The sequence below is a fragment of the Giardia intestinalis genome, chromosome 5 (genome assembly GCF_000002435.2).
Source record: "Giardia intestinalis strain WB C6 chromosome 5, whole genome shotgun sequence".
In the NCBI taxonomy this organism is placed as follows: domain Eukaryota; phylum Fornicata; order Diplomonadida; family Hexamitidae; genus Giardia; species Giardia duodenalis.
Genome location: NC_051860.1, coordinates 3785734 through 3812278, shown reverse-complemented (window position 1 = coordinate 3812278; position 26545 = coordinate 3785734). Strand labels below are relative to the sequence as shown.

At 46.8% G+C, this 26545-nt stretch overlaps 6 protein-coding genes across 6 annotated transcripts; 2 read left to right on the top strand and 4 right to left on the bottom strand.

Moving 5' to 3' along the window:
- Window positions 1-4: 4 nt before the first annotated feature.
- Window positions 5-18967, top strand: GL50803_0039938 (uncharacterized protein; the record flags this gene model as incomplete). Its single annotated transcript, XM_001708503.1, has 1 exon — window positions 5-18967. One exon carries the CDS (start codon window positions 5-7, stop codon window positions 18965-18967), a length of 18963 nt encoding a protein of 6320 aa, XP_001708555.1.
- Window positions 18968-19246: 279 nt separating this feature from the next.
- On the bottom strand, window positions 19247-21340 carry GL50803_0097130 (Kinase, NEK; the record flags this gene model as incomplete). Its single annotated transcript, XM_001708504.1, has 1 exon — window positions 19247-21340. One exon carries the CDS (start codon window positions 21338-21340, stop codon window positions 19247-19249), a length of 2094 nt encoding a protein of 697 aa, XP_001708556.1.
- A 172-nt stretch (window positions 21341-21512) lies between these two features.
- GL50803_00137698 (Sec13) lies at window positions 21513-22397 on the bottom strand (the record flags this gene model as incomplete). Its single annotated transcript, XM_001708505.1, has 1 exon — window positions 21513-22397. The coding sequence occupies one exon, from the start codon at window positions 22395-22397 to the stop codon at window positions 21513-21515; it is 885 nt and encodes a 294-aa protein (XP_001708557.1).
- A 25-nt stretch (window positions 22398-22422) lies between these two features.
- Window positions 22423-23331, top strand: GL50803_009162 (Nuclear LIM interactor-interacting factor 1; the record flags this gene model as incomplete). The annotated part of the gene is made up of 1 exon (XM_001708507.1): window positions 22423-23331. The coding sequence occupies one exon, from the start codon at window positions 22423-22425 to the stop codon at window positions 23329-23331; it is 909 nt and encodes a 302-aa protein (XP_001708559.1).
- A 48-nt stretch (window positions 23332-23379) lies between these two features.
- On the bottom strand, window positions 23380-24132 carry GL50803_0032657 (uncharacterized protein; the record flags this gene model as incomplete). The annotated part of the gene is made up of 1 exon (XM_001708508.1): window positions 23380-24132. One exon carries the CDS (start codon window positions 24130-24132, stop codon window positions 23380-23382), a length of 753 nt encoding a protein of 250 aa, XP_001708560.1.
- Window positions 24133-24164: 32 nt separating this feature from the next.
- Window positions 24165-26513, bottom strand: GL50803_00102438 (Plasma membrane calcium-transporting ATPase 2; the record flags this gene model as incomplete). The annotated part of the gene is made up of 1 exon (XM_001708509.1): window positions 24165-26513. One exon carries the CDS (start codon window positions 26511-26513, stop codon window positions 24165-24167), a length of 2349 nt encoding a protein of 782 aa, XP_001708561.1.
- Window positions 26514-26545: the final 32 nt, after the last annotated feature.

Genomic DNA, 26545 nt, shown 5'->3' with positions numbered 1-26545 from the left:
CGTAATGCAGCTTCAACACCTTCGCAGGCGTCTGCAGACACTCATTGGGACCAAGAAGAGCCTGCCAGATGTCTTGGAAATCTTAGAGCTCCTGTATGTGGAGCTAAACGCATCGGCTACCTTTCTCACGAGGCGCGACATGGCCAACTTTCTTTATATATGCCGTGAAGCGCTTGGTTGGGGTCCTGCCGCCATCGCAAAAGTGAGTCTTGTACTGGATCTCTTGGTTTCCACGGATACGTATCTCTTGGGCCAAATATTAACGCGAGCTCCTCATGTGCCCGCCACTTTCCGTAAGGGCTGGTTGCCCAGTCCTGGAGCCGCCTCTGATACGCCTCACTCAGTTGGAAGGCATTGCAAAAAGTACAGCACAGCACAAGTAGCCAAGAGCCTCAGACACGACAAACTTTCGCGAGCAGATTGCACAGCTCAGCCTGCAGCACAGAACCAGTTGGGCCGTATCTTCCAGAATGCTGATTGCGTCAAAGCCATGTGCCGTTTGTACAAGCGCTTCTTTAACCAGATCTCTGCAGCAGCAGGGCTGCCGACGGACGAGTCTATTGACTTCTTCAAGGGAGTATCTCTATGCTTCATAGACTTTCTCAAGCCCATAGTCTTCATCCTGTTACGTAACTCCAGCCATTTGAATTGGTTTACATCGCTTCTGACCCCTATTTTGTCGTATTTAGTCGGAACAGACCTATCTACGCTTCACAGTGCTGGCGTACACTTCTTTGTGTTAGTTTCGGAAGTCATGTTTTGTATTCTCTCGCCTACTCAGCCCTTTTCGGAAAGATATATTAATATTAATTTTGAACACTCCCACCTATTGAGCAGCAGAACCGCACTTTCTAGAGAGTTACTCTCCACCATAAATAACTTGTCTGTGTTTAAGGAGCTACTAATTCCATCTCACTTCAACGCTACCTTGGACACGACCGCAAACGCAGGACATTCTGCACCCTCAAAAGCAGCCGCAGCATTCCATCTTACTGTAACAGACCCTGATACCGTAACCAATTTAGACATATTGCATTTAATAAAGTTCTATACCCTGCAGAAGGAAATCCCCATAGTCACCAGCATTACCTCTAAATATTCGTTGCACCATGCTCTCTTTATTTACAGCTGGTGTTCGAAACTATTGACTGCTATAAACAAGAGCAAAGACTTTGCCTCTGTGGCCGAATTTCTTCTATTACTTCGACTGTTAGAGTACTACGCTGAGATTCCCATTATCGTCATTGCTTATTTGTTAGAAATTATTACCCCAGCATTTTTTAAGCTTTTAAGCATGAACCTGATGCAGGAGCTTGCGCTTCCCTTAACGGCATGCTTGGTTTCCCTTAACACCTTTTTGACCCAGTTCATTACCCAAAGGCAGAACACATCTACATATGCAGAGCTACTGGCTTTTATGCGCAACAAGACAATGCTCCTCATATTGAAGTTCTCCGTTCAGATGACAACGTGGTCAGGGAACAACTGCTTTCACATTCTATGCGCATTCCACGAACTCCTGCCTACAGCAGAGCTTCTTATGCGAACCAGCCCACGTACCTTGGATGGAGAATCTGTGAGGCTGGAGTCGGCTACATTAGTAACGTACTCCTTGACGACCCTGCAAAACTATATATCCGGTTTGATTCTGTTTCTCAGAGATGCTAGTCCAAGCGAGCTGCGCAGCTTCTTTGCAGATGTACACCTCGGCAAGTTGATAGACGAGCTTCTCTGGCCCGTGCATTTCTTCGAGCAGACTCTTCTCCCAGCGATTGCTAGCTCCCTCGCAACTCTCATTTTGAAGCTCATAAAGGCCATCCCCAGGATCTTCAAGGATCTCACTCTAGCTACAGAGATGTCGTCCTCCGCTGCGCACGCTAATACTCTGTTCTGGCAATATGCCCAGCTGATTGATACCTTTTTTCACAATTTGTTTCTGAGTCCAGTCAGTTTCTTCAGAGTCACGCTGCGATACGCAGAGGCCTGCTCATCAAAGAGATTGGATACCATGGAGCTAATACGTGCTATAAGCAGCATCAAGGTCGTCCAGTACATTTTCACTGAATCTTTCATCAAGGATCTTTTCTTTGTACTTTTAACGGAAACATGCTACTTGAATAAGGCATACTCTCTTCTGCGTCTCTACAAGTTGCACTCCTACTGCGAGAAGGAGCGCAGTCAGCTAGGCAGCATCTCCTCCCATACGGGAGCTACCATCCTGCTCCAGAATATAATGAAGGAAGACGAGTATGGCCTTGGATACTATGTGCTTGAACTTGTGATTCGCCCCATGACCATGATAATCAGATTCGCTGCTCTAGAGTCGTTCCTTAGTGTACTAACACAGGCATTATATACTAATCTTTACTTACACGCAGAGCAATCACTCGCAAATCGGGCAGCCACAGAGGACTTTATGTTCCGTCTCCTGATCGCGTTCAGACCTACGACGGCTGAAACGTCCTCCTTTATTGATTACTACAAGGTCTTGAACGCCAGAGGATTGCTGGAGGCTCTTCTTCGCATATCTCAGCACTGCATCTTTGGAGACAGCTACATCGGTACGATTCAATCTCTGTCCTCTGTAGTGCCAAAGCGGCATGAATGCACTCCTATAAATATAACTGAAATGGAAGCCAGCTTAATCTATGACATATTGACGCTTCTCTTCTACAATGTCATCTTTCCTTCACCCGTACACCCCGTACTCCTGCGGAGGTGTATCATGTCCCTTGTGGACTATTGCAGTGACCACATTTTTCTCTACTCGCACATGGCCGCAGTCTTTGCCACGCGTGAGCAGAGTATTCTGAATATTCTAATAGAGCTGCCAGCCATGGCTATAGCGACGTTTCCACCCATTGAGGTCTTGCTGCAAAGGCCAGAATACTTTAAAGAGGACGATACAATTCACTTATCACGGGCAAAATTCCACGGAAACGTAGAGAGTACCATTGTACAGTACATACATTCCGACCTGATGGCTATTCTGCGAGTCTGTGCCGCTGAGCATGACGCTAAGGCTCTATATAAGAATTTCAAATGGCAGACCTTTAAGTATCTCCGAGGACTCACTGAATTCTCGAACTATCTCTCGATGAATAGGTTTTCCACTCTCGAGCTCACCATCTATTGCTACGTTAACATCCCTTTTATCGGGCATAACTCACGCCTGAGCTCCATGGTTAACTTTATCCGATTGGCACCGTACTGTCTTCTTAGTGACAACCTTTCGTTCCGCAGCTATGTCCTCCGCATTTTGGCTGGAGAAGGGGTCTCCCTTGTAGGAGACGCTTCTTTCTATAAGAGTAGAAACTCTATCCAGATACAGAACTCGTTAGACATGCTCATCTATCCCCATTCTCTCGCAGCCCGCGGAATCTACTATACTAGAATAGACTTTTCCTTTCGGAAGTCTGTGTCACTATTTTTAAGTAATCACGCATCGGCCAGCGTCCTAGTTGAGACAGCACTAATGCACATTCTTGTAATACTAGAGTACTACATAAGTGAGCACGCCATCTTTGCAGAAGATATGGCCCTTGCCACAACGGCTCTTGTGAACATCGAGAATCAAGCGCCTGGTGGAGCCAGCTCGATGAAGAAAACAACCAAGGTTGGGCCTCTTATCCGAGCACGGCCCTATCGTCACAGACTTGACGATCTTCTTCTGCCCTTAACACGAGATCTGCACGAGTCAAGTAGCGCGGATGCAGATGTTTATAGCGGAGTGCTGGGTTGCTACCCTTCGTTTGTGGACTTTCTCAGGAAGAAGCTTCACGACTGCTCGTTTACAAATCTAACTCTATCCACATTTCAGATGCTTCCGACGACCTCGTTTGAATTAGCTAATTTCTCCATGAGCGCGGAGCACCCTGTTCAGTACTCAGATATGTATGTATCTGGCCGACACATCCTCTCGCCAATAGCCTTTGGAGAGCTTTCGCTATTGATCAAGGGGCGCCTAGGTGTCTATGGAGAACAATTATTAAACCGCTTTTGGGCGAATGTTCCTCGTGCTCTGGATCCAAGGTCATGTGCTGAGAGCGACGGAACTCATACTCACACATATAAGATGTACACAAGTGTCCCTAGTTTCGTCCTACAGGCGCAGAACGCGTCGTTTCCTCAATATAAGCACTATTATACGGAAGATGAGCTCTCCACCATTCCGTTTACCCAACTTAAGGTGAGTATCAAGAGAGCCGTTTATCACTATGCGGTGTTCTTCTCTCGGCAACCGATATTTTTCCATCAGTTTTCTGAAAAGGTTAGAGCAGACAAGGATTTTGTCGCATTCAATGTCTTGATCTTGCTTGAGCACGCCTGGAGGTTGCTAGGAATCAACTTAACTGACTTCCCCACTGCCACCTCAAGCGGAAAAGTCTGGGAAATGCAGATAGACGACCTCCTTCTGATAGTTAATCATCCAAAGGGGCTTTGTGCAATGCAGTACAGTGCAGAGGGGATAAGTCACATTGCTTCTCTGCACTACATCCTCTTATCCTTGATATTGCAATCCATCTCGCTTCCTTGGCCTGTGCGCGAGTCTGAGAAAACCATAGTTAACGGCAAGTCCCTGATGATTTATATCATTTCAGCCGCGACCGCGCAGCATAACTACGACGTCCTAAATGTTTTCCTATTGATGATGTTGGGGAAGTGTGAACATAGTGACCATGTTGTTAGTGACAACATGCGTCAACTAATGCTCGTGATTATTCAGGATATTTTTCTTAAGCTGGACACAATCAGCACTCCCGATTTGTCTGCTCAGTCGCACGTCTGTCCATATGGAGGCTGCTTTGTTATTGGGCTTCAGGCATGTCTTTTTCTAGAGCACGTTGTGCGCCACTGGGCGGGAAGTCAGTTTCCAATGCTCCACATATGCAAATTTCTCTTAACCCTTATGGACTTGGTTGGAAGGCTGAAGCACCATATTATTATTCGCACTAGCTTGGCACTTGGGCTCCTTTCTTTCTCCAGAGAGATCCTTTCAGCCATTTCTCACTCCACGTCGAGCCACGACTTGATTCCCATGACTGCCTTTGCCTTGATCTCAATCACGAAGACGCTGAAGCAAGCAGCACACGTGTGCGCTCCCATTTACGGCTCTTACGAGTTTTCTAACTCCGTCCCTCTTCATCCCGTATTGAAGAATCGCGTTACTGTTCTCCTTTACGAAGATGCCAAGTCCTTCTACCGCCTTCTGGATTGGCTCAAGCAACCTCCTACATTCTATAATAGAGTGCTCTTTTCTGCCTTCTCTGAAACCATCCTGCCAAAAATCCTCGGCTCGTGCGCAGATGGCGTCTTTAATGTTCGTGGGGAACTTGCAAAGATGGCATCACTTACAGAATCTACGTTCCTAGAGATTGGGTTGAAGTTTCTTAATAGTCAGGAGGTTTTTTCTGCTATTAGGGCTGGAACGTATAAACAGGCTCAGGAGCATTTGATTTATGCCCTCAACGTTACATGTGATGTAGCTTGCAGTGCTAGGGCTAGCCTCCTCGACTTAGGGTCTCAAAGGTTCTATGCTGTTATCTACACAGCAATAAAGAGTACAGGTGGCCATGCTCAGCAGTGTTTCTCCAATCTCTGTGCATTTGTCAGGGGAATGCACTATGATGCTGTCTTTTCTCACGGTGCAAAATTGGAGCTGGCTGATCGCATGCATGCGATACGCCTTTGTAGCCTGTTGCAGCGATCAGCGATCAACTTTATCTTCCAGCTGATTGCTGGCCTTTCTCAATGCATTGCTAGTGTCGACACCGCGTCCCCGGACGGCTTAAGTAGCTTTCTCTGCTCTTTAAAGGAGCATCTGACAGTGGCCTGCCTCCGGGGCATACTCGCGTTTGCTGACGAGACTCGCTATGCGCGCTACTTTGCTTCCTTTGGCTACCATTCTATTTCAAAGGAGCAAGCTAACAGATACTTTTCAGTGGTCCCTACATCGTTTAATGTGTCCCTTAGCGACCGCCAGATCTTTTATGTCCCTGTTGTAGGTGTTTCTTGGACCACGGTGGAACTCAAGTATCTCTACTACGAGCTAAGAATCGCTGCTGAATGCATTGCATCCGGGCTTGCTGGCGTAAACATGGACGCCATTGCGCCCCTGATCCAAAGAACGCTGGAGCCCGTTATTGCATATTACGCCGATTGTCACTATCCATCCCCATTGTTTTTCAAACTAGGGGAAGTATTCGTTCGCTATTTTAATTATATGTCCCTGCCATTTCTCTCTGCACTGCTATCCCCCGATAAACTAAGATTGTTGTTTCTTACCGAAGAAACGCTCTACACAGAACTAACCACAAACAAATTATTCCCCTACGCGTACCTCATTCAGTATGCTCTTCTAACAAAGTTTACGTGTTCCAATTGGGTTAAGCAGGGATGTACAAGTAACATCCTGCTGATTAACAATACCATCAAGTCCTGCATATATAGCTTCGATAGGATGCTCTATGCGCTTCTTTCTAAAGGAGACACGTATCAGGACAGTACAGGCAACACGTTCAGTATTTCTAATGTCATAACCCAGGATCTCTTGACTGCATGCAGAAACGCTATCGATACACTTCTTGTGATTGACAGATATGAGCTAGATAGTCTCAACCAGCCTAGGCTGCGTATGAAGGCCCACTTCTACATATACAATCCCCCAATCTTTTCGTCTCGAAGATACACCCCGACAGGCATGCTATCCCTGCTTATGATGGACGCTTATGACTCTGCTTCACCTCTGCCACAACACAACGTAGAAGCATGCTCTCTAGAGCAGGTTGAAGAGTGTCTCATGCCTAGTTTCCCAGACAGTCATGTCAACCTGACCTTTGCCTTCACGACGTTGAGGTCCCGGCTGCTTCCAGCTTTGTGCATCTCTTATGGTAGATATCTGGAGTACATAAAGCACTTATTTACAGCTGTATTCAGCCTTCTTGATCGCATTGATATCACCATAGGCACCGGGCAACAAGATGAGCAGCAAAGGGTTGCGTCTATTTCTGCAACCCTTTTGAAGCTTGTCTCTATTGCTTTGCATATTGGAGAGCGTACCGCTACCAATCCGCAAGACTTCAGTTGCCTCTCTACTACCTCGGCACGCTTCGATGCGGAGACAGAGCGAGCATTGATTGAGAGCACATGCAACTGTATTGTTCAGTTTCTTCCTGAGAAGATTGCCAAGCTCCGAGCCATGGCAGCAAGGCTCTTTAACTCATCAATACGCATAGGAGCACGAGCCTTTTGTGTGCTCAATCCAGACTTCTATGTACCACAGTACAAGCTTCACACCGCTGCGTTCCTTCTTGCTTCAGAGACTCGCATATCAACGTCAGATAGATTGGAACTGCGTCAGTTGGCTCTCGATGGGGTATATCTTAGCACGCTGCGAACCATGTTTCCGCGTCTTGCCGAGTCCAATCTCTCAAAGCTATCTTTTGAAGCCGCAGACATTACGGACGAGGCTTCTGCTAAGGACTTCTTTTTCATCCACCTGTCTTCGTATATCGTGGGCCTGGGTCGAGCTCATAATTTTGTTGGCATCTATAACCTATTAGAAAAGTATTTTTTTCCACTCCTTTACGCTGGATTGGAAAAAGGTTGGCTTTCCTTTGATTCCTACGTAGCCATAGTGAAACATTATCGGCAGATTTTAAAGGACTTCACGTATGACCTCACAGGGCTCCACATGGGCCAGATGGTCAGGTTTCTAGGTCCCCTCGCGCTAGCTATGGAGAGCTTTAAGCCACTGTTGTACATGGCCATTCTAATGGTGACCCAACCGCAAGATCTGCTAATAGACTCTCTTTCTCGACTTCTTCTGTTTGAGCTCAGCATGGAAGAAGTAGCCCGTCTGGACGATCTCTGCCTTAAGGTCATAAAGCAGTGCCATTGGTATAACTACGTGTCCATCCCGGGCCAAAGTTCGACCCTGGATCTCCCTATCACTGTGACACAGTACTTCTTGGCCTTTTCCTTGACAAGCCTTCTAGAGGTCCGGTACAGTGAGGACATTAAGATAGGATTTTGGCGAGCAGTATTACCCTTTCTCCGACTATTTCCCATAGTACGGGGCTATAGGTGCTGCCACGACCCAGCACACTACTCTTCTGCGATTGCACTGATGAACTCGTATGTTATTATGATCGTTTCCCAGATGTCTGTGTTGCGTCGCTCGCGATTTGTGTTTTGCGGCCGAATCATCAACTATATGACGAGCCTTTCCAATGCACTGGCCACAACTAGTGAAGAGAGTCTTTTCGATGATGAAGACACTGTCTTACTGCTTCAGACAAGCAGCGAGTTGATCTTTACGATCTCCACATTTATTCTTGGACTTGACCTGAACGTGGTCAATGGAAGCTCCAACCACCACGACGCTCTGAAGGCATGTATCACTTTGGAGTCTGATTCTGAAACAGATAAGGAGGTTATTGGGCTCATCAATGAAAGAAAGCAGAAACACATTTTCGCCATTTACAAGCGCCTTTTACCAGCATTAGCCGACGACTCTATTTTACAAGCAGCGCTATCATCTATCATAAACCTAATAGCCATATGCTACGTACACATACTTTGCACATCCAACTTCATGTTTTCGCAAACATTCGACACCGTTTCTAAAGCTCTAGAACCGTATTTAACCGGCCTAATCTTCGTTCTGTTGAAAATTATTGCAGTGTGTCCTAAGGTAGGGAACTCCGAAGAAACATTATACCAGGAGTCTAATAACGTGATGAACAGTATCACAGAGGAGTTGGAATGGGCACAACTCCACAAAGAGCTTACCGTCAGCGTCAAGCATCGGGCGTTCTCCATCCACACAGAGAGCCCGTTGAAGCACGGCCTAAAGCATTATAGTTCTGGATCCAAAGGGTCTAAGAGCAGAGGATCCAGGCATCAGGCAGATGTTTTAGTCATCAGCCACGAATTTCTTGGAGACATACTTGTGGGGTTGTACAAGTTGCTCACTCCCCGCGATGTACTTCCCAATATGACTGGCTCAATGGCCATAAAGCATGATGCACACTTGGTAGTTTATATCCTCACAAGCTCAATAGATACCAGGATGGAGAATATTCAATTTAGGGAACACAAGTCGTCTAACGAGCAACTTCGACCGCCAAAGCAATCTACACTACCGGACAGCTCTAAGAGGATCCTCCCTGTGTGCATCAGAACCACGGATTTATCAGAACTCGCCATAGAACTCATTGTACACAGCGGACGTGTGGCAGAATACAAGTGGTTTCTATTAAGTATTCTCGCGCACACGAAGTCGTCAGGGACTGAGTTTTTGCTGCAACGTACCTCTTTCCTTCAACGACTTTGCTTTGCTCTCTCGTTTGATAGATCGTTTCGCTTTGAGTACAGTGCACGAGAGTTGACACTTTCTTACCGCAAGGACATCGTAGAGGAGTGTTACTACTATTTGGCCAAGCTATCAAGCTGCCTCTTTACACTGCACAGGTTTATAATCGCCTTATCTAGCGAGCTTCGATCTGTGTATGCTACTGATTGGTGCTTGGAGATACCAAGCGCGAACTATGATATACATCCAGGGGCACCGGCGTTTTATAGCTTGGATTTGGCTGCATCTTACTCCGGGAAAAACATTGATCGGACTGACACACTTTCTATGCTGAGGATTACTCTGGTACGGTATGTTCATGCCTACAGATATTATAGTAACCTGCTTAAACCAGTCATCCTTCACTTGCACTCCTCCTATGATCCAAAACAGGTCTCAACCCTTTCTCTCGTGCTTCGCTTTTCCTTTATTCTTCTAAACGACATAGCCAGCGCGCCGATTGTGAAGTGTTCCGTGGCCTTCATGAGCACTAACATCTACAACACATTCTTTCTTGGCCACACCAACATTATCCATGCTCTAGAGGATCTCCTAGGTCTTGCCATTGTTGCCTTCACTACAGACAGAGATAGAAGGGATGTGAGTGATGGGGCTGTGCTCAAGATACCCTCGTCCGTGCTGAGCTATATTAAGGCCTTCTTAGCCCAATTGCTCGAGCACTACAAGTCCGCTGATAGGCCCAACTCTGATTCAGCTATCTCACCCTCGGTGTTCATGTCTCTGTACACCAGTCTATTTTCTGAGTCGCGCGACATTGACATGCGGAAGATTGACCAGATTTCCTGGAATACATTGGCTCTACCACAGGAGTATCTGCACGCATACAATCGATACACTTCCATGATGTCTTCTTCCTCAGATCATAATAAGGCAGTGTTGGAGGCACGAGTGTTCATTTTTCTGATCCACTTTAACCTGGTGAATCAACTGCTCAGGAGCCTGGAGCCGTTCTCCTTCACAATCGTGATTTCTACTCTTTTGTTTCTTCGGATGCTTATATATTTTAATTCGTTCATTAATTTTACCCTAACCAACTTTAATTACTTCAAAACTTTCTTTCTTGGAGAATTTAAGGACAGAATTAACGAACTGGTCCAGTTTCTTATCCACCTTTTGAACAAAAATGTTGGGCACTACATTGCCGTACTGGAGCCAACGCCCGCGGTTCTATTCTCTGCTATTGACAACGAGATTGTTATCTTGCAACGTGAATGCAATAAGCTATGGCACCTACTTTCTCCAGGAGGCTATTTCCTGGAGTCGAACTTTTTCATAGCTAACTTGACATACCATGCATCAGACTTTTCAAGGTACTTTGTCGATGCGCTGTGTAAGCGTATACTCTGGAACATAGTCTGCGAGACCGTATCTTGGTATGAGGACGAGTCCAACGCCGCCCAGCGTGATCTCTTGCATGCGTCTGTCAAGGAGAAGCTCGTGGCCTTTGTCAAGTTCTTGAAGCAGCGGGAACAGCTACTTGCACAGACAGAATCCGAATGCTATTCACACATTCTAAGGGATCTGCGGCTCATATATCTTTCACTGGAGAACAACTATGTAGACCCTACCATGCCACTCCACAAAGACACTGCACAGCAATATATTCTTCCGGCTGCATTTCTTTATGACATCACCTCATCGGCTCCAGGAGAAATTCCAGAGGACGGTGTCATTAAGATTCTCTTTAGTCAAGTCTTGCCACAGCAGCCCCTGAATCTATTACGGCAGAGGAGCGACGCCTTTCTTTTGTTGTCTCTGTTTATGCGTCTAGCTGCGCGGCCGATTGATGGTCTGGCGGAGTTTTGCAGAGTAGTCACCATGTACACTAGCTCATTCGCTATCCTATCGAGCTTTGCAGCGGAGACGTACCATGATTTTATGACTAGCCTTTTGAACAGCACTCCGGACAGACACGCATGGTCTCTTGACCTAGCTAATGAAAAGCGCGACTTAAGTAGATACAATTGTAACTGTCACCCGTCGATACTCATCAGCTCGCAGTCCAGGATGGGTGTTCAGCGTCTGTATCAGAAGCTTCTGAACTACCTACCGACGCTAAGAAATCTCGACAGTTTTCTTTTCACCCGCAACTCCTTCTATCGCCTTGTTCTGGGTCTCATAGTGGAGTTTGGGCACTTCCCCTGCGAGCCAGACACTGTGATATCAATCACTGAAAGTTTTTGCCGTCACATACCCCAGCAGTCCAACACGTCTATGGGTGGGTTGATACGTAACTTTTCTAAAACACTCGGATTTACATCCTTTATCCCTACCCACGCAGAGCCTACGGTTAGCGGAATTGGTGCCGGGCTTCCTCACATAGGGAACACTGCAGGGAACAAGTACGGATTTGGTCTTATCTGGATGTTTTATGAGTTTTTGCTCAAGCAGTGGAAGGCTGGGCCCCCCATAGAATATGAGAGCTGCCAGGCCCGGGCTCCGAGTACCATTATATCCAGGCGTTTTTACACAGACCTCAGACAGAATGTCAGGGTTGTCCTGGAGCTATACAACATCGTTACTGATTTGCTGTCAACCAGCGCGGGGGATGGCTCCTTGCCGCCAAACAATCTCTTTCAAGCACCTATTGACACAGCAAAGTACTTTGTTTTTAGCGCTCAATCGACAGACGGTTTCTACGACAACCTCACGCTTACCTGTGACTTGCAAAAGATAACTCATATTTACCTAGAACTCCTCGCTATTAGCATGCAACTCTATGACCGGATACTCTTTCTGCCTAGACTTCATGACAAGGTCAGCACATACAAGGCAAAGATGCTCTCCGGGATACCCAAGTACAATGAGCCTATCATCAAGTTCGAGGCCAATACGCTGACTTCTATTGAGCGCATCTTCGCAGGTCGTAAAGATACACATAGCATCATAAGGAAGAAGTTGGAAGCTTATATGGTAAGTGCAGATAAGCTGTATATGGTCCGGGAGAAGCTCCAATCCAAGGAGACAGCAAGCATCATACCGACCTCAGACGACATAGCCGAAATTAGGAGTGTAGAAAAGGGCGTGACAGATGTGTATAGAGAGTATATAGAGGCACTGAAGAAGGACAAGAAGGAGCAGCTAGACATGCTCATGTCATATAACTACTTGATACCGAGGTACTTTCACGTCTTCAATATGGCGATCAATGACGATCCAACGACCTTACAGGGCATCTGTCCAGAGCTCTTCGAAGACTTCAAGGAGCAGCTTGCTCTTCGCAATGGCCCGGCCTTTTCGCTCCCTCACGTTTCAGAGTATAGTCTTGGGGACATAGAGTTGCTAAGAAAGAACCTCTATGCTACGGTGACTGCTCTCTTCAAGATTCTTCACATTGGGGTAGACTGCTTTTCGAACCAGAAGTACTGTGTCTTCAATCTTTCAGGCTTGAACAAGGCGCTAACGTGGGAGCTGCTGCTGAAGCGCACGGCTCATGCTAGCATCAAGCTATTAAACGACAAGGAGCTGCGACTGGGGTGGTTGCTCCCCTTTAGATTAGGGACCCCGCCGGCCCCGAATTTGCTAGGGAAACAGTACATATACCTTGGTACCGGCAGCTGGCGTCTTTCTCGGATCAATGTCTTTCAGGCCGTCCAGCCCACACACCCGTCTGTGTATCGGCCCAATCTTCTCTATTTACAGAGCAGTCTCGGTATTCAGAAGCTCTACTATAAAGTATTCCAACGATTGTCTCCAGTGGACATGTTCTCTATGCAGTTCCTGAAGCACACAGGACAATATAGGGAAGCAGCAGCTATTTCTATCCTGTATCTCAACCACTTCGTCAATGAAAACCCTGAGGAGGCCTCAGAATACATGGTCATTTACTTGTCTGAGTTGCGCAACCTGTATTATAATCCCTTCCGGACATACCTCCAGCAGCTGTCTGAAGACAAGTACACCCAGCTGCTTTCTTTCTGGATAAACGAGACGTACTATAGCGTCTCGCATATCCAGCCGCGCATAGCCAACAGAGAAACACCTTACAATTCTTCGCCTATCCTGTCCCATGCAAGCAGAATGGATCCTCGGTATAATATGACTGAGGCAAGGTTTGCATACAATGGCCACCTTGTGGCTGAGCGTAACATGGAATTCCTTAACATACCCAGATACATAGTCAACTACTTCTTAAATACGCACGGGACCTATGTGCTCAGTTACTTCATGTCCGCGCTTCGCCAGGTCTTCTCGTTCAATTCCAACACCCACGCCTCTGCACGCTTTATCTGGGACAAGGCAATACTTGATTTTCATCAGAATATAAAGGCTATCAGACAAAAGTTTGAACGAGCAGTCGAGGTGGTGATGGCATCCAGGCGCTTTAAGCGCGACAATCCGCAGCATCAAGATACAGACAAGCTAACTGACTTCTTCAACTACTTGAATGAGGTGCTAAAGTCTTCAGAGTTCAATACCAATGCACAGCAATCCAATTCTCTTGAATCATATAGTTCTGGGCAGATAATGGCTAGCACTCCGGTACCTCATATTAACTCTCTTTGCATACTAGCAAATCTCTTTCCAGGACCATCAGAGGAGCTTTTCGGTCTCCATCTTCCTATCACGGTTCTTTCTAGTAGCATTCTAAGCTATACTCAAGAAGCATTTTCATCATTCAGCAACGCCTCTGATGCTGTCAATGATGCCATGCTTTACTCGTCTCCATACCTTGACGACGACAAGATCATTCAGCCGTCAATACTCAGCACCCTTACTGACAGCATCTTTCTGTTCGCATACCTGTACCCAAAGGAAGCCATTGAGTTCGTCTTGAAATCGACTATCTTGAAGCGGTCCTTCTGCACTCATAGAAGCTTAAGCAACTATCAATTCAGAGCCTTGCCGTACGCTATCAATATTAATGCCGCCGACTTTGCACACTTATCCCCCATAGTGGGATTTCAGATAGCTACCTATGTTCCAACCGGATGCATGCCGGGTCTACAGGGGATGGCTCTCACCTATCGTTTAGATGATCTTGTATCTGGGTCCGGAAAATATGAGCAATACTGCAAATCTGCGCTAGACTTACGTGCTTCTACACTTCACCAGGCCTTTCTTACCGATAACCAGGTAGGCTTGGCCTCTGCCGTCACTGATTCAAAGCTGCGTAGCATACTGAGCTGCAACTTGGATGCCAATGCAGATCAATCTGCACTCAAGTCTGCTGTCTCTTGCGATGCAATGCTAACAAATCTGACCGTGGAGTCACAGATCTATCTTCTTTACTTCGCTCTCACCAATCCTTTGGACAACGCAGCACTCATTCGCCGCTTGCTCCTGTCCATCAGAGATATGCTGATCTCAGAGCGAGTGTTCTTAGATGCTAACATAACGTCGCTACTGTATCAGTATGCAGACCTTTCAGATATATATTCAACGCTGCTGTACTCTATCACCGCAATCAAGCGCGCCTATAAGCAGGTTATCGATAAGGAACTCCTATCGCAAGGGCAAAGTCTACAACAAGCGATTCAATCAAGAAAGAGGACAACGGATCGATTCTATCGAAACTTCATACATTTACCCATAGTTAGCTTGCTTTCAAGCTTCAGAACGAGACACAAGGACATCTATTTGGCTGGACCAAGAGAAATTAGCACGTGGGCCACATGTCGGCTCATGGTCATTATAAGCTACACAAAGGTTTTCTCAGCGCCGTATCAGTACTTGGATGACCTCTACGATGAAAGCATCGATGCTCAGGTTCGGGCTATTGCTAGAAGCTATTCTGCGTGTCTATGGGATAGCTTGCGCAGCAACTTTGCGATTACAAGACCGCATACCCTGAACTCTATAATTGAACATGCGCTCCTATTGGGGATGCCTGCAGCAGCTCGTGTCGCAAACAAGAAAGAGGTTAATTGGAATGAAATGCAGAAGCTCTCCAACAACTTACCCTATATTGCCGAGACGGTGAGATGCATCAGAAGTCAAATCTTTTCATTAATGAAATCGGGAAAGTTCTTCAACCATAAGGCAGTGATGTCCGAAGATTTGAAGACCAGTGCACAGGCTACCTCCTTTCTTGCGGACAATATTAAGATAGACGACAACTATGCAGCCTTAAATGAATGCCTTATGTACCTCGAGAATCCGACCTTTCTGAACGATTATATTAAGACCCAGAAGCATCTCCTCGAAGAAATACGCACCAGTCTGAGCCACATGCGCATCCTCGTTGAGAGGTCAGAGATGCCCTTCCCTTCCACTGTGTCTGAAAGCACGTCAATGGCCCTGAAGAGCCTGGGTGCTGGCAGCAACAATCCGGGGGCCAAGGATCTTCCACGATATTGGCAGGCTAACACAGATCTATTTCTTCATCACATTGACAGCTTCATTAAGCATACCCCTGCTTACCCGTCCTCCAACAGCACACATCTTGGGCCCGTGGCTAGTGCTGATTCATCGCATCTATCAGACCCCCAACATAGTGTGTTGAGCCCTGCTTCCTTGGCCCATCTATGGGATCTACTAGTCTCCTTCTTTGTTAGCTGTATAAACAGCATTTCTAATATCAACGAGGCTGCCGATATTGAGACACTCAACCAGCTCTATGAGAGCATCCATATCGAGCACGTAATCCCCAGCAAAGGGGTGCAGGGCGACGACTCTACCATTAAAAGGCGTACTACTATGTTACGATATTATAGGAACATTCTGGAAAGCCGATTCTGCGAGTCCAGGGACCGTGCAGCCTTGGGAACTTTTAATAGCATGCTAAACTTTATTTTAATGCCTCCATCCGTCTTTTATATGGAGTGTGGCCCTGCTATCGCAAACCTGTACGATGGTCTGTCAAGCTCTTCTGTCTTCTCTGTCTTTTTAAAGCCACAGTATGGGCAGTGGTCAATGCTAGACAGCATTTTGCTGTACACACTGATAACTTCGGTCATGCACATTCATCCTCATCACATTGCGTACAACTATCGACGCATTTTCTGCACTATTTCATTCTACCCTCGCATCTCAAGGCATAACTCTGTTGCTAGGTTGGGATTTCTTACTGGATTGCTAATCAATATGTATAGTGATTGTGACAGACAATACCCAGTTCTGCTTAAGGATGGCAATTACACTGCCTTCCCATCCTATCACGTGAGTCCCCGACTGTTCGTTGAACTGACGTTCATCCTCGGGATTGATATATTGAAGGTGCGAAACTACCTAATAAAGTCAAGCCCTATACAAGACGACACTCATCAAGCAAGCATCTCATTACTACGACAGATTAAGTACTGGGAGATCTTGTTGGTACTTCTCTGCGAAGCAGACGCCTATACTAAGGAAATCACATACCTTGATTCATCCTATCGGTTTGATGTTCTTTCAGCTTTGTCCGAACTAGCTAAGAGGCAGCCTTTGCTTAGGAAAATAGCACCTAATTCTATGCAATACAAAACAGACCACGATGGGCTGAGTTTATGGCTCTATCTTCTTCATGTGAGAGGCAACTCTTCCGAAGCCCGCGCTAGCAAGACCTCTACTGAGGACGTTGAAAACATAGACCAACTGTTGTCTCTTCAGCAAATATTTATCGGGAAGATCACACAGCTTGTTTCGTATGACGTCCAGGAGAAAAGAAAGAAGGTGGTGTACGATATTTTGCTTGCACTGATACTGGAAGTAGAGCTGTGTGTGCGGAATGCTTGTTCCTCCAGGTCGGTGGGAGAGAGAAGCGCGGCAGACAAGGCACTGTCCATGTTATTAGGCTTCGGCTTCCTGCTTTTTGTCTTTGCATACTCGATTTACAGAATATCAACGACGCTGGAGAATGAATCTATCTCTCTCATTGCTGCGTTTGATGGCATCTCTGCCGGCACTGCACCCTGGTATTATTCTATTACGAAAAAGCTCCATTCCCACCTGGTCGCACATAATTATGAGATCTTTCTCGGGAAGAATAAGACCTTCCTAGTAAGCTATAAGAATCTCATTTCAGAGAAGTTCCAAGCGAGGCAACAGCTCATAGAGTGTATAGATAGAATCATTAACATGCAGGCACAAAACGGTGGCTCCTCCGATGTGGTTTTTAAATTCTTTGAAACGTATGTCCACGATTATATGTGCTACCTCAGGGATCTAGTGGTGCAGAGAAACCTCGAAAGCACCGAGTTCTGGGGCATCCCGTCCATAAATACACGGCGCTTTAGAGCATCCCAGGTAGTTGATGCGTCTCTAGGGTGCCATAACCCTCAGGCTGGGGCAACAACATCTCCATTGCTTACGGACATCATCGGGGGGTTCTTCTATGACGACGGACTTCTGTACGCTGAGAACTCTATCAGTTCAGCAACCCACTTCGACATCGACAGCTTCAGTGGTGTCCTACCTACTCCAGACCCATCATTTGCCATGCCAGCATACAATAACCGCACAGACCACATCTCTAGTGGTGTCGGCAATAGCCTCACCGACAACGTTCTCTCATATCTCATACACACCTCCAGCTACTGCAAAAGGCCAATTGGACCCATCATCTTGTTCATTTCTGGCCTGCCAATAGTCAAGTTGAGCATGTCAAATGTATCATATAGGTTTGGAGGGACTGTGGACTATTTGGTTCTTGAAATACCGAACAATCCGTACATCATCGATTGTCTCTCTGTGCTTATGCCCTACGCTGTTCCGCTGAGAATGGGTCTTTACAAGGATGCGTCAAATATAGTCAACGGAGCTATAAATCCATCGTCTCACGTAATATTCTGGGAAAAGTACATCAATATTTCGAGAAATGTGCACGTTTATCACTGCAAGCAAACAACCTATGTTGACAAGTTCGCAGGTTGTTCTGCTGCAACGTTTCAGTACAATTATCGGAAGCTTTTTGGAGTGCGAAAGGCAGTCTCTATCGGCATTGCACAGAGGCTCATTCTTCATGAACTATTCAATCTTCCAAAGATGCAGCTGGCCGAGGAAGCTTATGACTTCTCAACGGGAGAGGTCATCTCGTTCGCCCCTCTGAGTACTCCAGACATGTACGGAGACACCTCTGCCTTCAAGGAGCTTTGCCTCCGGTCAATTATAATTAAAAGTCTAGCTACAGGACAATCTGTACAAGACTTGCATAGGTGCTCTCCTCATACTGAGCACTTTGACACCCAGCTGACGTCACATCCCAGAGCGACGATTGGACAGAGCTTGGTACACACCTTGAGCCTTCAAATACTCATGGCGTATTGTCCATTGGCCATTTCCCGAGCAGTTCGGCATATGCTCCTAGACAGCAAGTCCCGGTATCCTCAGGCTGTAGCCCAGAATGTGGCGAGAACCATTTCTGTACAAAATGCAACAACACACATCTCTCGCACTTGGACTGATGAAATAGAAATGCAGCTACTCGTTAATGGACTAGTGGAGGAGTATGAAGGACTCCAAAGGGACAATGTCGCCCGCGCTGCCATGCTACTGACTTCGACTGTTAGCTCCCTGGATTCAAGAATCCCCGTTTCCAAGGTCTGCGTAGACAGCAATGACTACACTCATATTAACGATGTGTCCGAGCTCACTGTCAATGAATCTTTGACACAACCGTCACTAGAGTATGTTGCCTACTGTATTGACGCAGGAATAGATGAGGGATCATGAGAAGATCAGTGATGTCGCAGGCCTTCCTGATAAGTGACGAAGCTGCTGGGCTGTACTCTATTAACTTAGCTCTATATAGAACGCATTGTATCATTCTATAATAAACACTCGGATTGTACTCTCTTACACAGCCAATCATCATACACAGATGCTCTGTACAGAATCTGTGCTTAGTACATGTTGTAAGTTAGCTCCCCCTAGGCTCTGGTCCAGTGCATAGGAGCATGACCTAGAGGTAGAAAAATGCTACTTGGGATTCGCGCGCAGGTAGCCGAAGAGTCAATGATCTTTTAAACTATCAATCTCCTCCCTGTATGGCTTCATTAAGTTTATAATTTCGCGACAGTTGCATTCCTCTGCGAGAATAGCCGCCGTTTTGCCCTGAGCGTTTCTGATCCCCTGCTCATATGGCAGAAGTATCTGCGTCGCCTCATAATTGGCGGCTTGGGCGGCAAACATAAGAGCAGTATATCCATTAGAGTCTTGAATTTGCGCTTCGTGCTCTACAAGCAATCTAATTGCCTCCAGATTGTTGCATATGCTTGCACCCATTAGTGCAGTCCTCCCAGTGACGAAGTAACTGCCTATAGCCTCTTCGCTCAGAGTCCTAAGCCCCTTCTGCAAAGGAATAAGAAAGGGTAGAAGATCAAGGTTGTCTTCGTCTACGGCACGCATGAGAGCCGTGCGGCCAATATCGTCTACTGGATCATCATACTGCAAGAGCAGGGTTGCTGCCTCCTTGTGTCCACGCAGCAATGCATGCAGAAAGGCTGTGTGCCCGTTGTTGTCCTTCACCATAGCTTCATGCTGGGCTAGGATATTGATGATGCCACAGTTATTGTTGTCTGCTGCATACATCAGCGCAGTCTGGCCCTCATTGTCTTGTAATCTGCACTCCTCGTCCTTTAGAATGGTAACTAGTTTTCTGTGGCCATAGATGACCGCATACATTAATGCGGTTATTCCATGGACGTCACTCAATGTCTTTTCGTGCTCAAGTAGGTACTTGACCATTGTTAGCCGCCCATCGATAGCTGCATGGATCAAGGCAGTCTTCCCGGTATAGTCCTGCATGCCTCGTTCAAGGCATACAAGCAGCTTTGCCACGTCAAGACTCTGAGTCCGTGCAGCATGCATAAGAGCCGTCATCCCAAGATCATCTTTAGCACACACGTCTGTCTTGGAAAGTATTAACGGTTTAGCGACGGCAACATTATTACTCCGTGCGGCAGCCATTAGTTTTGTAAGTGTGGTAGATTTTAGTTTAGGTGGGAAAAGGGGCTTCCCTTGTCCCTGTTGCGCTTTGACTTCTTGCTTCCCAGCAGATGGGCCAACAACTGTGTGATGCACTGGTACTGTTGTTGTTGCTAAGTTAGCTAGCTGAGTCCTTAGTTCCAGGTTATCGCGACTAAGCGAGTCTATCTGTTGCTTGCATTCTCTCAGGTCACGTTCCAAACGCCTCGTTGTTAACATATATGTGACACAAATGGGAGGAATGCTTTCGTGGAGAAGACCCACAAGCTCGTCGGCAGTGAGGCGGGCGTGTGGATCTAAGGTAAAGATGTGTTCGAGGATAGCTTTGAATACAGGGTCCCTAACCTCGCTCAAATCCGGCGTCCAACCCTCCACAAAAACGTTCTTCGGTGTGTCACTCTTCAGAAAGGGAATCTTAGTTCCAGTCGCTAGCTCATAGAGGATGACCCCTAGGCTCCAAATATCGGACTCAGGAAAGTATTGTTCGTGGAGGAGCGTTTCAGGAGCCATGTACATCTGCGCTAAGCCAAGGGTGGAACTAAAGTCCTCTAACTCACCTCCGTATATCCCTGCGTCTGATATGACGAAATCGGACTCATCCTTATTTGCTAATATGTTAGTAGGCTTTAAGTTTCCGTGCACAAACGAAGAAACAGAGTCTCCATTTGCAGCGCTTCCAGTCCACTTGTGAAGATGCGCTAGCCCCATGGCTACTTGTCGTATGATTGAAAATATCAACCTTTGTGGGAACGTCTGCTTTTTTCGTCTGTATGAGCGGCAGATGGCATCGAGAGACGTCCCATAGCGCTTCATCCTTAGATACACAGAGATATCTGTTTCAAGAACGCCCTGACAATCGACTATGTTCGGGTGCTTCAGGGTAGCAAACGTGCGCAGCCTCTCGAGCAGTGTTTTAAAGGTCGCTGTTGAGACGTGATCATTCAGAATCTCCTTCAGAACCAGACTCGAGTCACTCTTGAAGGAGTATATAACTCCGTGTACCCCTTTGCCAATTTCATCTCCTTGATCAGCAAGCCAGTGGTCTGGTGAAGAAGCACTGACCTCATGACTATCATTCCCAGAGGGCAGCGCGTTAAACGTCGATTGGGTATTACTCATAATGGAAAGTAATTTTTAAGAGAGTTACTCAATTTCCATTAATTTTCACGCGTGCTGTTTGCGTATACCACTGTAGCGGTATGGCCTGTAAGCTGCGCCCTAAAAGACCTTGTGCGTCACCCACTGGGGTAATCACTGGCACTCTCTGCCTTGGTTTTGAGGTAAGATTGGTTTACTTGGAGTTTATAAAGGGATTGATCAGCTCTGATTTTCCATCTCCATACGCAATTGCAAGAACTGCACCTGTGGGACCGTATCTGACCCGACACAAGGGCCTTTCAACGGTTTTGGTGTACACAGCTGTGCTTAGTTCGACCTTCTCTCCTGTAATAGCCTTGTATATGAGCAGTTCTCCCGTCTCGTAGCCGACAGCCAGCGAGCCGTATGGATTAAGTAGCGCACTCCCCCAGGCAACGGATCGAATTGGTGAAGGAGTCTGGATCAACTGGCAGTACTCCTGCTCTATGAACTCCCCCGATCCTGCAACGAGAAAAATGGTTAGAAACCCCGACAAGAGCCCGCATGCGACCTGAAATTGATCACCAACAGGACGGGCATCTATTGCCAAGGGTACGAACTTACAGGTTGTGGATCCGATGCAATCAATGGCTGGGTTTTGTTGAAAGTACGCTTTGCAGTAGTGCAGACTACCATCAAGAGATGCTACAAACACGTTATCATTCAGAACAGAAATGTCAGCTATCGGTTGCTGGAACTTGTGCTCTGCACCGATACGCCAGCCCCCGTCTAGCTTCTGCCAAACAAGGAGGAGGCCGTCATGCCCTGCACTGATGATAAAGTTCCCATAAGCCGGAGGAACCCAAACTACGCGACAAACCGAAGCCCTGTGATGTGTGAGGCAAAAGACAGCATCTGTTGCTACCCCCGAATCTCCTGTGTTTGCTGAATAGATGCGAATAGTTCCGTCAGAACTAGCTGTCGCAACCATCTGGCTATACGGGTCTGTGCATATGTCTAGTACAGCTCCCGCTGCTGCTGTATGAATCTTACCCATGGGTACGGTCTCTACCTGGACCCCGGGTGTGTACTGTGCCATAGTCAATTAAAAAATTTTCATTAAAATGTCTCTCCGAAAGCCCGCCAAATCCCGGAAGGCCATGAAAGGTCGGAAGCGCGAGGTCGAGGGAGTCATCCCTATAACTCGCTTCTTGATTAACATCGATAAGCTGGATTCGGCCCCTTTGTACAGCCCGCGTACCCAACGATTCGTACCCATCCCTAGCAATCTTCTTAATAGGCACGATTTCTTTCTGCAAAGCATCCGGACCTCCGACGCAGTGGAAACATGGGCTAATGCGTTTGTAGCGCTGCAGAGGATGGCGAACTCTTCTGCGAATGGCGGACACGTGGACCAATCTGATCATTTGGCGCTGCTTCCTCCCAATGTTCGTAAGAAGGGCAGGCCAACGCTAGTTCTTGATCTCGATGCGACCTTATTCTATACGTCTGCGGAGCTTCTGAATACGCCCTTGGACTACTTCGACATGGGAGAAGAGTCCACATACCGTTATCTCTATCTGCGACCATATGCGTTGGACTTCCTTGGGTGGGCCTCGACTGTCTTTGAGGTTATCATTTGGACCGCAGCAATGGAATCATACGCAGAGCCGAGAATCAGAGCTACTGAGATAGATCGTTACGCAGATGTTGTCCTGTACAGAGGTGCATGCGACATGATAGATGGCTCCCTGGTAAAGAACCTGGCTAAGCTGGGGCGCCCCCTGTCAGATATGATCATTGTAGATGACAATCCGGTTTCCTATGCTCTGAATGTGGAACTAGCCTATCCTATACCCCCCTTCAGCGGCGAAGAAGATGATCTAGAGCTTCTTCGGCTTGTTCCGATCCTTCGCAAGGTGCTAGAGCTGTCCTCGCTGAAGCGAGGAATATACAAGACTATCTTCAGCGGGTCATCGATGCATCGAGCACTCGAGACTATCGGACAGTATACTTATGCTTCTGGTCTCTAACCTCACTCTAGCTATTTACTCTTGGTGCAGCTGCTGCCTTCTGTGCATCTAATCCATTGTTGCGTACGAGTTAGGCACGCCGCGCTGCTGCTTCTGCTTGATATCCATCAATATTTCCTTCCGAATGTTTGTGTACTTGATGACCTCCATGGCTGCTAGAATGGCTGTCAGAGATGCCTCAATCGTAGCTGCAGACATCGCCGTTGAGCCTAGGGCCTGACCAGAGTAGTCGACATATATTAAAACGTTCCCCACTGCAAGTGCTGCCAATGGAAGAACTGATACTACAAAAAATGCGACCGATGCCAGGCATGCATTAGCGATCAGGAGTACCACATCGTTTTTCTTCAACAACGAGAACTGTAGTACAGAGTAAGCTGCGTTTGTTAACGGAACCGCTTTTACAATAAAGGTAAATAATATTGACGGCGATTGATGCAGTGCAGACACCAGGGACGCCGCAATACCGAGAGTGGCTGTTAGGAGATACAGCATGCTGGATGCTGAGGACTGTAACAAAGACAGCTCAATGATCTGCATGACAATTGAAATTAGAAAGATTGTGCATGCAGCTGTACTTGTGAAATTCCTGTGTATGGAGTTCGATGCTCCATAACAGAACATGCCGATAAAGTAGAGAATGGATAATATAGGCAAAAGACCAATCATGTTGACGAAGTATGTAAGCCCGAGAAACTCTAGAACCATATCGTGTCGGAAAGCAAGGAGACAGATAATGGTGGTCGAAGACACCAAGCCTATTGATGCAAGGATGGGAACCAACCGCTGGTGCTTACCCATAGTTTTAAATATCAACTGGCGTTTACAGTAGACTACAGCTTGGAGGCAGAAACGCCCCCTGCTCCTCTATACCCGTACTCCCGTGCCATTGGAAGCAATCTAAAAAGCAGGTTGCAAGGCAAAACGAGAGCACCTAATACAAGAGTCACAATCCACCCTTGCCATCCTATACTAAAAAACTTCAGGGGGTGCGGAACGACCCCATTGGCTCCGCCTAAAAGACACGAGTCGCCTAGACAGTTAAATGTCTTGAAAACAAAAGTCACCCCAGGAACCATCATGACTACGACATGGGTACATGCAATCACTGCAATAACAATCCACATATTGATGGACTTTTTAATGTAAACAAACACATTCATCTCCCTATACGTAGTTCTTGCCCAAAACATATTAAAAATAAGCGAGATAACGAGGATGTTGTATGCACACGTCTGCTTGAAGCTATTAGCCAGCGCCAGTGCAAACTCGTCCTCTGTGGCAGAGGGACCGCCCAGTCGACTAGGGATTCCAAAAAGCTTATCTGCAACATCGGGAATAAGTGCTAGGATGCATGACACTAGGGTAAAGAGAGCCGAGATGTATATATTTCTCGTCATGGACGGATTGAAAATTTTATAGGTCCTCCTCAATAGTGGAGGAACACTACCCGTGCGGTGCGGAGGCTCACCTCCAAAAGCGAACGCAGCCAGAGCATCTATGACAAGGTTGATGTAGAGCAGCTGAGCAGCAGAGAAAAGTATTATGTTGAAGATTGCAGAGGACAGGAGCGTGAGGAGGATGACCAGTACGCCCGCAGTATATTGAAACTGGATAAACTTCCTTACATTGTGCACAATGTTGCTGCCCCAGCGGATAGCCTCAATAAGATCAGAAAAGCTACCCTGCTCAAGCACAATATCTGAACTGTCTTTGCAGAGATCCGTCCCATTGAGCCTGGTAGATAGTCCCACATCGGCAGTACGCAATGCAGCAGCATGCAGGTTATCTGTTCCAATATACGCAACCACGTCCTCTGGGCTTCTAAGGAAGCATACGAGACGGTGCAGATCTTGCGCCGTTATCTCCGAGATAACGTGCGTCTCCTTCAGCCTCATATTAATGGTTTCCTGAGGATAAGAGAATAGCTCAGACGCGCGCACAGAAGCTACACAGGAAGAGTCCTGATCCAGCAATCCAGCGACCTTTGCCTTATTAACAGCTATGTCATGGGGGTCAGAAGAGGCGTAGCATAGCTTGATCCCTGCGCTAGATGCTTGAAGGAGTTCGTCCTGAGTTGATGGAAGCGTGTTTGTGGAAAGAACAAGATGAGTACAGCACGCAAGGTTTTCAATGGAATCGTAGTTCTTTATATGGATGCCATCCTTACACATGGTCTTCATACTGTAACTCAACGAAAGGCTTAGTGCCATCTGAAGAGCCTCTGGTGCCGTAACAATAAAGACGATGAGCGCAATGGAGATCTGCCGCACTACAGTAGTGACCTGTCGATTATCATTGGCCGTCCCTGCCAAGAAGAATCGAACAGCCATGACAAGGAATATAATCAGTGAGCCTATTAGCGATCCGATTGTTGTCCACCGATAAAGCTTTTCTAAACGCTTCTGGAGGTCTGTTGCAAAGTTCTGATAGCCCTTGCTCAAGCGAGTCTTCCCTAAAATAGTGGCCTCTCCAACAACTAGCACGAGCATTCGCACCTCTTCGGTGGCGTCGCTAATGTATGTTCCTGCACTCAGGAATGGATCAGTTGTTTGGGTTACGGACGTGCTCGTTAATGAGCCATTTAGAACCGTAGACAGATCAGTGATCACTTTCACGTCAGTATTAATCAGCAAGACGCCATCAGCGGGGACAAACGAACCAGCAGTAAGACATACCACATCACCTACTACAAGGCTGTCAGACGATTCATCTTGGGGTCTGCCATCTCTGACCACAGTGACAGTATGCTTATTGGCGTTTACGTTAGCCTGCCACAGCACTTTGTCCTTATGGTAAACAATAGCCGCATTAATAGACAAGAGTAGCAAAAGCATCACTAGGGTAATCACCCCGTCAATCCATGCATAAACATCATAGGTATAATCCGGAAGCAATCCGAAGGTAATCAACAAAATGGAGATGACAGTTAGTACAATCACCACGGGGTCTTTCAGACCTCTGAGAAATGCCCAACCATATCCTCTCGGCCGCCGAAGAGGCATTGTATTGCTACCATAGGTTTTTCGATGGAGCAAAACGGTAGGTTTCAAAAGGCCTGTGGCAGGGTCAGACCCCAATTCTTTTGCTAGACCTTCTATACTGCCATACTTGTCTCTAAGTGCCCCGAGGTCTCGAGAAGTAAACAGTGCGAGCAGGTCTGCGGTTGTTGGAGCAGACATTTTTTTACATAACCCCCTTCTTTGTCAACTCT